Source organism: Dermacentor andersoni, chromosome 10 (assembly GCF_023375885.2).
Source record: "Dermacentor andersoni chromosome 10, qqDerAnde1_hic_scaffold, whole genome shotgun sequence".
Taxonomy (NCBI): Eukaryota; Metazoa; Arthropoda; class Arachnida; order Ixodida; family Ixodidae; genus Dermacentor; species Dermacentor andersoni.
In genome coordinates, this window is record NC_092823.1 from 130,927,620 (window position 1) to 130,938,554 (window position 10,935).

The 10,935-nt window shown below is 44.9% G+C and overlaps 1 protein-coding gene across 1 annotated transcript in view; it reads right to left on the reverse strand.

Annotated features, from left to right (window-relative positions):
• The window catches only part of LOC129388116 (venom metalloproteinase antarease TserMP_A-like), a 33,708-nt gene extending 23,545 nt beyond the window's left edge, over positions 1-10,163 (reverse strand). The window contains exons 1-2 of the mRNA XM_055078197.2: positions 9,200-10,163; positions 3,598-3,770 (exon numbers count right to left, since the gene is read on the reverse strand). Of these exons, the coding sequence (XP_054934172.1) occupies positions 3,598-3,770; positions 9,200-9,296 (270 nt within the window). The 5' untranslated portion in view covers positions 9,297-10,163. The remainder of the gene's footprint in view (positions 1-3,597; positions 3,771-9,199) is intronic.
• Between the last annotated feature and the right edge of the window lie 772 nt (positions 10,164-10,935).

The following is a 10,935-nucleotide window of genomic DNA, read 5'->3' on the forward strand; positions in this document are numbered from 1 at the left end:
TTATTTCAGTGGTTGCCGAGCCACTGCAGAATTGTCGGCAGCGACAGCGCAAATGAAACTACTCGCTCGGCTCATAAAACGCATCAGCGGGTGCCTACACCACTGTCAGTAAAGGATGCTGAGCGGAAACTTCAATCACTTGCTCGCCACATTGCACTTCCACAATGGAGTTCACCGGGTTTCACTTACTCGCGCTTGCACTCTCTCGACCCTAACTTGTGACTTCGGCTGCTACTGGGACTCCACCGTCGCGAAACAACGTGACTGTGTCACGTGTGGTTGGGCGTCGCATTTACAAATGCCTATCCATTCCAAATAGGAATGATCAACAGTGCGGCGATCAACTTGTGCGAGTCTGCTGACACTCCAGAGCACCTTCTGTTTCATTGCCCATCCTTTGACGCTCAACGACGTACTCTACAAGCTAAATTTAGCCTGTCATATAATAGAGTGCTCTCGGAGGAAAAGATCGTCGGAAAATGGTCTGTGCATTCTTGCATGAGAAAGGCCAGAAGAGCCCTTCTGCCCCTCTTGAAGGCTACTGGACTGTGCGAGCGCTTGTGACAGTTGACTTTCCTCTGCGACAGACTCTGTGAATGACTGACTCTTTATTATTTTTATTCTCTCTCCTTCATATCTATTCCTCCCATTTCCCTCTCCCCAAGTGTAGGATAGCCAACCGGGCGCGTCATTGTTAACCTCCCTACATTTCCCTTTTCGTTTCTCTCGCTCTCTCAACATGCCCTTTAAGGCATAACGCTCTAGCTCGAACAATTTTCTCAATAAACTTCCGTCGTCATTTTGCAATATCGTTTGGAGTGCACGATCTCAATAACATCTTGTCACTATGACAGCTTGGTTGTAAATGTAGGCATCTGAGCCCTTCAGCACAGTTATCTTTCAGCACAGCCGACGTAACAACTTCATCTTCGGGCACTTGTCGCGAGCAAAAAAAATCGGGCCTTCTTAATTGTTTCAAAGTTTCTGGTGATTTGCCTTGCCCTAATCCATTTATCACGATGAAAATAAAAGGAAAAAACTTAGTAAAGTGTCACGAATATAATACCAAAGCAGCAAGCTTTAATGTAACAAAGCTATAGCTAGTGTGACTAACTCTGTCCTGTTCTCTGCCAAAAATTCCTAATCGAGCACGAAGCTACTAAGCAAACCTACTTAGTGTAAAGAACGGATAAGGCGTGCAGACACGGACACAAAAGTAGAGAAACGAACAACACTAACGCTGTCGGCGTTCGTGTTGTCCACTTCTTTTGTGGCCGTGTCTGCACGCTTTACCCCTTCTTTACTTCCTGAATCCTTACCAACTAGCTCAGCTTCACTGTCGTTCTGAAACTATGTAGGCTTCTCAGAAAGAAAACTTCGCAGTTGAGAATAATTTGGCTTGGTCCCGGGATCGAACCCAGGACCAAACCGTTTCCGAGGAGGTCGCTCTGCTATCTGAGCTAAGCAGGAGGCCAGCGAATCGCCGAAGCAGGCCGCATTGATCGACAACTCGAAGAACAGGGAAACTGAATACGACAGGCATATCAGTATCGAAGAAGCCCGTAGGAACGTCTGTCTCTAAGTGGAAAAAGTTTTCTCCATCTGTCTGTAGTGCTTAGTTCCCGCTCACAAACCTTCCACCACCTTGCGGGCTTTCGCAGAACTCATCTGCTGTATTTGAAGGAGTGTTCTCACCTGTATACATACGACATTATTTTAGTTGAAGGCAATACGCATGCATTCAATCTTGTATCATAAATATAAAATTTTCTCGTTCTGTCCCACTGTATCGACGTAACACCGACGGAAAAATCGGCCAAGAAAGGTGTGTAGTGATTTGTTGGTCAGCTGTGACTTGAACACAGCAATAGTCGTATAACGGAAAACTATTCTAATCTGATTTCATTTAGTCTCCAGGTCTCAAATTTACTGTACCACCGACGGAAGCATCGGGCGGTGACCCACAGCATCGTTCGAACACCTCAGTCAAACATTCATTAGACGTCACTGTTGTTTCCTTTGAAAACAAATATTATTGGCTGCCTTAACAGGTGTTGGCTACATATTTATGTACATATACGTGAAAGAAAGCCCGCGAAATACGAAAAAGTGTTGCTTCACTTCTTAGTACTTTCCCGGCTTTCTGATCGGCTTGGAAAATCTTTTGTTACCATGTATTGAGCAACAGAAAGCTGGATGGGCAATTATCTAGGATAGTCTGAAATGGGATAAAATTTCCTTTTCCATCAATAATACAATAATATGATGGAGGTAACAAGTAGAACATGCACGGAGTATTAACTACAGGCAGCTATTGCACCATCTAGGGATTGCAGGCAAGTGAGTTAGACGATAAGACGTTTTCTGCAATCTTTTAGGCCGTTTTGATTTTTCTTTGTTCATCGTATACTCGCTGGTCTTTTCTATAAAATGTCGCTTGAAGTAACGCTCGTGTCCTTTAGACTTTTTAATAGTGTGGACGTTTGAGCGACATTTACTTCTTGTGTCTGCACGACTCTTCAACGTGGCGACATTTAAACCATTGTTTCATATTATAGCTGTGCCTGCCGTATCTGTTGTAAAACGTAGCCGTCTTTAAAACTCCTGAAATTAATGATATATTTTGAATCCATTCGCTTTACTATATTTAATGAATCGTATTATTCAGGTTTTCTTTTGCCGTTGCTCTTGTGTACTGGATTGTTATTATAGTTATCGTTTCTGTGAAAGTGATACTTGATTTCACGAGTTTTGCACAGCCACGTCTACGAAGCCGAATAAATTTCCTGATGCTAGTGGCGCCATGGCACACCTTGCAATGGTTTGAAAGTTTGAAAGCTTATTTAACCTAATTAACTTAATTTATTTCTCCACCCTCGCCTCAAAGTAAATAAATATTTAAGCAATTATTTGTAAAACTGTGCATTAATAACAATAAGTAAATAAATTACAGTCTATTGCAGCACGAAGATGTCTCAGGCTTGATTGAAACCACCCCCAAGATCGAGCGCCACTAGCTGCCGCTAGGCGCTGGCGACGCCGCTCTAGCGCGCGTCCTACTTGTTCTAAACAAAGTGATTACCGAATATTGATAAGATATTTAAATATCCAGTAACAATCAGACCGTTACTGATGTCTGCTGCCACTAGTATCGCGTCGCAGTAAGGCAAGACGCGATTATCATAATTACACATTCTTAAGTGAAATATTCCTCGCTCTTCCTGTGACAATCAGGGCCCGTATTCTCAAAACATTCTTGTGCTTAAAGCATTCGTGCCAGCCACTAGTGATGTAGGACATATTATGAGCGAAGGCGATCAGCCAATGAAAAATGGCACTTACGAGCGGAAAGCTTTGTGAATTCGGCCCCATATGATATGTCAACGAAGATGAAGAAGTCATGATACTGGTGAGCCCTGCGTCATATATGTTGCGCAATACTTATTTCTTTATTCTGAATACTTGCGGTTATAGGGCCTCCTTACGGGGTTTCAAAAACAAGTGCGCATCTCGTGAGATCGGGGCAAGTAATCATGATTAATACTTCACTACAGTAACTTTCATAGTTTACTGACATTCACTACGTGTTCAACTCACGAATCGCGTGACCCGGCGTCCGTCTTCCTCCGTCAGCACACGGATTTCACCGGCTGCGACTGACGATTTCCTGAGGTTCAGCGTGAGGTCATCGTGCACGTGGACCACCATCCTCCCGTCGGAAGACCTCTCCTCAAGAAGCCTTGGGTAAACGAGCCTTGCACTGTCCTTACCTGTATGACAAAGGCTATGGTCACGGTGTGTTGATGATGATGTGTGGGGTTCGATGGTGCAAGGGCCCATTCTGTATAAAGAGCATATATGTATGTCCACTCGGTATGTCCACATTGACATGTATTTTCTGTAGATATTAAATGTGATACGAAATTCGCTGCGCCCATGACATGAATTTGTATCATTCGATTTTTTTTACATAAATGTAATGTCCCTCGTTGAGCTAACAAATATTCCCTTTTCTTGTTTCCCCACTGACATATTCAGAAAATGGACCTGGCAGTCTGCACAGTTTCACCCACTTTGCGTGCAAGAAGGACAAAATAACCAGCCAAGCCTTCTATATTTGCAAGTCATTGAACCATTCTCAACTCAGTCTAAAGCTCTAATCACGCATCGGTGACTGATATGTCTGAAACTGTGCGGGCGGAGAATGGCATTAGCTAGGCAAACTTAGCTTTGGATAGCCAGGCCTATAATTGCTCCGCCCGAGCATCTTTTTCTGACTTGCAATAGACAAACTTGCCGCACAGTTGAATGTAAATAAATGCAAAAGGTAGTTAGCACTGACGCTGCAAAGTTGTTTGAGAATTGTACCAGACGCAGTGAAGATACGGAGCCTCTGCTCCGACAAGCCAACCCACATCCACTGAACAGCCAGTCCGACTACATTCAGCGGCTGCTGATCAGAAATAAGTACCCCTAGACGTATCTAGTCGTTGAACAATGCGGCCTCTCTCTCGAAAAACTTAAGCAGGAGCCAAAATATCCAACTTCAGGAAATTCATCGCTCCTGCGGGAACACTAGGTCCTTCATGGTCACACGGAGCCACTCCAAGTTTCGGGACGCCAAGAAAAACCCGAGAATCATCGACAAACTCTAGGCAGCCCGACAATTATTGTTTCGCGTCACCATGATCTCGATAAAAAGGGACGCACTGGCTATGTTAGTAGTATCATCTTGTGTCTTAGTCTGTCTGGACAAGTCTGTGTTATGTGGCAGGCATCTGCTACCATGACCATGCTACCATAAAAGGGGTGGTTTAGACATGCACTGCATCCAGTCAGGCTGCAAGACAAAAGTGATTTAGATGAGCTTATATGTGAACTGATCCGTTAACAGCAGGAATACGCTTTGCGCCAGAGAAGCCCACTTACTAGTGGAGTGCGCTTCGACTGACGCTGAAATGGCATACGGGTCAGGAGCGCTTCCCTTGACAAATAGGAGATGACAGTATGTGTAGATGCAAGATGAACGCTATACGCCCGTGTACTTGCATTCAGGGCCGTCCAATGAGCCCAATGTGCGGCCTGTGTGGTTTGTTAAAGTACTTCGTTACGAATGAAATCAGTACCTACGTTGTCAGCTAAATGGTTAGAATTGTTTAAAACGTACTCCCGAGATTATCTGTAAACGCATGAAAATTCTGAGGTAGGCAGAATGTGTTTTTTACTTATCTATTTGTATACATGTGTGCGCGCTGGTATACCTTTTTATTTGTGGTCCATTCGGCACTTTTTTTATGCTGCCGGGTCGCCTTACACAAATATGAATCGATAAAGCACAATGTAAAGCGCACTGCTTATATGTCTGAGGGACACGGAGGCACTCAACACGTGAAGGTAAAGACGACCAGAGTAGCCAAAATACTACACAACTGTCGTGAAGACGACACCGACTAGCCCGATCTCTAGCCTTATATGCTAGCAAGAATTTCCGTGAGTTGCCACACAGAAATGCCCGCATGTTCTGTATGCGATCCTCGTCAGTCAACCATTTATTCATGGAGCAAGCATACTCATAAAAATGAAGCCAGGTATGTAGACCGGACGAATCTCCATCAAATATGTCCGGTTTTAAGGAAGGCTTCCAGATCTTGACAGCGTAACAAGATCTACCAGCTGCTGCTGTTGCTTCATCGGGCATTTCTGAAGGGCAAGCGGTGCATTTACAACAGTTATATCACTTTCTGGCGGCGTTACAGCTGGCTGAGTTTCATGGGTTAAGATGGGTCCTTCAAAACAAGTTTCAGACTCGTCTTGTTTATTGTAGGCAGGAACGGTACCGTTAGTGACGGGGTTGTCGGTCGTAAACCAGAGGCGCTTGGAACGCTCCATGGAACATCAAGCGTGGTGACATCCTCCAGTGGTCCGGCATGTTTGTCACTTGCTTTGTAGCCCTCGATGGTAGTTCGTCCCTCGTTGAACGCGACGTTCATCTTCTTCTCCACAGGTTCCTGTTTTCGACTGCGCCCTTTGAGCTCTATACCGACGCATCTTATTATGGAGTAGGCGCCATACTACAAAGCACCAAGGAAAGAATGCTACAAAGCAAAAGGAAAGGAGCTGAGGGCAGTAGGTTACTACTCTTCCACTTTTGCGAAGGTACACGAAAATTATTCAATGACGTAGAAAGAAGCACTGGCGGTGGTGTTTGCCTTGAGATACTGCAGAAGCTACCTGGAAATCAACCACTTCAAACTGTTCACAGACAACCAGGCGTTGACGTACTTGTTAGATCTATCGCAGCCGAAGGGCAGAATACCTCGATGGGTTCGCGCGAAGTACAACAATTCAGCTTTGACATCATACAATCCCCGGGACGAAAACATCAAGGTGCCGATGCCCTATCTTGACTCCACGTGCCGCATGAAACCCCAACTAGAAATATAAACCTGTTACAGCTTTGAGAAGGCACACAGGAGATCGAAGTAAAGAATGGTGTATTATACATCCCGGAGACCAAAGTGCCAACAGTCCTGAAGCTTTACCGCACTAGTCCAGAGTCAAGAGGACACGACGGATTATGGAAGACATACCACAATATAGCCCAGCGTTTCGCTTGGAAAAAAGATGAAAGAAGACATCACAAATTATGTGAAAACTTGTCACCAGTGTCAGCTTCTTAAAGCCAAGTACAAGCCCAGAAGCAACAGCATGGTATTGCCAAAGTATTGCGATATCCTCTTCGAGGTTCTGCATCTTGATTTCGCTGAAATCAAAAAGAAGGGAGAGGGAGTTAAGAGGACGCAAGCATTCCTTGTCGCCGTGGACGAGTGCACGCGTTTTGTCGCCGCCAAAACTGGAAAGGAGGACGCAAACTGCGGGATATCATTGCTGGAACGAGAAATTTTCAAGAACATCACAGTCGTCGTCGCAGACAAAGGCCCAGCCTTTAAAAGCGAAAAACTGCGAATTTAGGCTGAGAAAAGAAACATCACCCTTCGCATCCCAGCACCTTACCTTACAAAAGCTAATTCTCTTGCAGAGCGAAGGATAAAGGATTTAAAAATGTACATACGATTAAACCCCGAATTCAAAGGCGGCTGGAAATGCACCTGGGAAGCCGCCATTGCACATCACAACAGATCATATGCAGTGGGCCTGGCATGCAGCCCACATATTGCAGCATTTGGCATGAGCTCAAGGCTACCAGCGGACCACGAATTGGGCATAGTAAAACATATTGATCAAAAGGAAGATTCTAAGACTTCTCATCAGCGACAAAAATATAGAGCGACAACAAAAAAGTGTTTTGACCACAGACACTGCTCAAAGATGCCGGAGATTGAACCAGACTCGTGGATTCTGGTCCGAAAGGGACTTGATTCAGAAACGCCGTTTACAGGACCTTACTACGTCATCAAGACAGCTAGACAACAAGGACTGCTGAAGAAAATTTACTACCAAGGTTCCAGTGAAAAAGTTGAAAAGGCTTCAATCGGGAATATGCTACCGTATTATCATCGTGGGGGCCAGGACAGCCGATTGGGAGTGTGTGGGGATCCACATCGCCAGCGGGGTAGTGAGAGAGAGAAGAGGACGAGGTTAGCCTGAGAAAATTGCAATAAATGCGGTCTACCTGCAGTACCCTAGTGAAATCTTTACAACCACCACCACAACTGCTGAGGAGGGTATGCAATGCTTTATTGCTCAGTTACTCCTCCTGCGCATTCCTCAGCCACAGGAGAATGTGGGGATGCGGACTTCCCCTGTGCTGGAATTCCACGGCAATACGACCAGCGTCAGCACGCCGTCGCTGGTCATATTGCCTTTTCTTTTCCCCTTGCCGCTCCTCATGTTCACGCTGGTCAACGGGAATCCTTTGTATTGCCTACCTATTGGTACTCCAACAACAATGAAATCAGCGGCTAGGCTGGTTCTTTTATATATGAAAGACAGGTGACGTCACTCCCCACGTCGCAAGCTGTCGTCACCGTGGCAGCTTGCTCAACAATAATCTTTACCAGGAAACGAACGCGGGGAGCGATATTTGCCTCGCATTATCAGCAGGAGCGCCTTCTCATCAATTATGTGGTTTAGATGCTTGTTATGTGCTTGTTCTTTATCGAAATGAATACTGTGCTATATGTTGTATGCGTGATATCAAACAATGTGTATAATTTTCGCTTCGATCGCTTAAGTTCCTTTTTCCGTGGGAGCAGCGCCGCGAAAAATCTCTGCCAACTAGAGGCTAACAGCTTCTCTGTGAAAAATTCTAGAAAACATAAGCACTTCTTACGAGTTTTGAATTTTACGTTTTCAAATTTTGAAGTTTATGAGTGGGCCTTCGAGATCACTCCTCGCGGGCTAGCGAGCGCATTGAGATGCTTGCCCAACGCCTCCTAGACAGCACAGGACGGTGCACTCCAATCCGTGACGTCATACTACCTTGCCCGACTGCCGTGGTAGGATTCTCTTGCGTTGGCACAGAAGTGGTGTGCTCTGATTGTTTGTCACATTTATTGCAGTCACATGATGTTCGACCGATGTCTTAGCTGCTGAGTACACCTCGGCTTTCTTTCCTCGCAACGACTGCCGTTGACCACAATTGCTCATTAGGATCGAGAACATGCTACAAACGATGGAGCATCACTTTGGTGCGAATACTCTTCCCTCTTCAGACGACTGTCCTGATGGCATCACTCAGCAAATGTCTAATCTAACCAGGTAGATTGTCCACGTGGTTGATATATGTTGTGCGTATTCATCTTGAAAAAACTTGTCGGATGTGGCAAAATATACTGGAAGGGCAATGTTGCTTCGAGCGTCATCTTGATCTTGTCACGCTATGTTACCGAGAAGACGCTATGCCGTTAGTGCGAACACTTCTTGGTTAAAGTTGATAAGCTGTATGCTACCAGCGGCAAGGTCAGCAGCACCCGGAGCGGGCCGCCCCCCCCCCCCCCTCCCCATCCCCTTGTGACGCCACCCTGAACCACTCAGCATTAAGGTAAATTAAATGGAAATAAATTCAACTAATAAATAAATGAACGGAACAATGAGTCGGTTAGTCAGTCAGGCTATCGATCTAACTGAAAAATTATTCTACTCCTATGGGTGTCGCTATGCCCCTCATCACTAGTATAGCGATTCCCATAGAGCAAGAATCATTTTTCAGTAAGAGCGAATAAAGATACCAGCTTACCTTCCACACAGGGTATCACTGCAGCCACGAAATAGACAAAGCGGAGCATGCTCCAATGCGTCGACCGATAAAATGTTCCCATGGTTCTCTTTATCATCTGATGAATACGAGTTTGAACTGTAGACTCTTGTAACCGGCCTGCAACAGTTTATTTATATCCACAAGCGGAGCACTTGACGGCGTGTCATTTGAGGAAGGGATGTTATTACCGATCCGTCAGCTTACGTTGAGACACGAAAGGTTGATCCTCGTGCTTCATGGCATTTACCTTTACCAAAAGTAAATTCATTTATCACAGTTCAGAAACCTTTCTTTCTGTTTTCAGTTGAATGATGAAAAAAAGTGACAAGAACAAAAATAAACTCACATGGTCAGGAGTCAATGATTAATTACCATACCCGTTAGGTGCTTGACATTCGAGAACGCTTTAATATTTACTTATTTACATAAAAAGCAGACAGCGCAATAGGTACCGTTCTAACTTTAACGCGAAGGTGCAAGCCGAAGTCGTTCATTTTGGCTCACGTATTGAAGATGCTGATTTTAAGTTCCCTAAGTAAAATCGGCTGTTTAATCAGTACAGGCCGCCTTTTTAAATAGTGATTCAGGAGTGAAGCAGACGCAAGAACTGTGGCGACGCCGCACGCAAAAAAAAATAATTATAAAAAAATAACTAAAATCTTCTTTATGCCTCCTCTAGTCAGAAAATCTTCGCTGAAAAATGGCTCGTTAAAATAAAAAAAGAGCAGAACTAGCATTACTACTAAAATGCGCAGAAAAGAAGGCTAACTGGCATTTTTTCGACAACCAGCACGTACAGAAAGAAAAGTAAATAAGTAAAATGTCTTGGATATTCTCAGAATAACTCTCGTTCAGAGTCTTTCGAAACGTCGAGATCTACACTGCCTCCATGCCTCTGTCATGGCGTTCGTCATGGCGGTCTGAACACATATATCACCGCACTTGTCAAGCAACGTGCATTCAAATACGAAACTTTTGCATTCGTTTTGTTGCAGTGGTAATAAAGACGTGTAAAGCTGGGGGGTTCAGTGTTTAGTTTTAAGTGTTTTGTGTTCACTATCAGTCGCTGTAAAAGGCGACATCTCAGGACGTTACATGGGCTACGGTAGCTTTGGCCAAGAGCGGACGCCCAGATGTAGAGGAAGCCTCGGCAGCGGATCACAAAATACAAGGGATCGGAGAAATTTTATCGCTTAGTATTCGCACAAGCAATCTAGGAACTTCGTGGCACCTAAAAGAAAGGGATTCTGAATGCAGTCCATATCGAGCAAATAATTAATGTATGCGAGATATAAAAGTCGGGTAGACTGCATAATGAGCACAGCTGCAGTGAGGCACTTAAAGCATCTTATACGTGCTGCAGATGGTGTATATGGGCGCTGGAGCGCGTAAATGACGTAACCAAATACGCAAGCTACATTTGTTCACGCAACAGAAAGCTTCCGTGCCTAACTTATGTTACATATGGTGGGTGTCTTGCGGTCAAATTTTGCAACCGTGCTCGCTCCCTGTGCGTAGTGAACCCGTTTGTTTTGAGAAGGGTATTTGGGCACTAGGATGAAACAAAAAATGACCCAAGCACTGGTGGAGCCCGAAAGAGTTCTGCGCCACTCGAGCCTGCCGGACTCGTAAAAGGTTGGGGCTCCGGCGTTTGCGCTCCGTGAGAAGACGGACATATTCTCCTGTAGTAAAAAGAGGTTGGACATCCCTGTGTA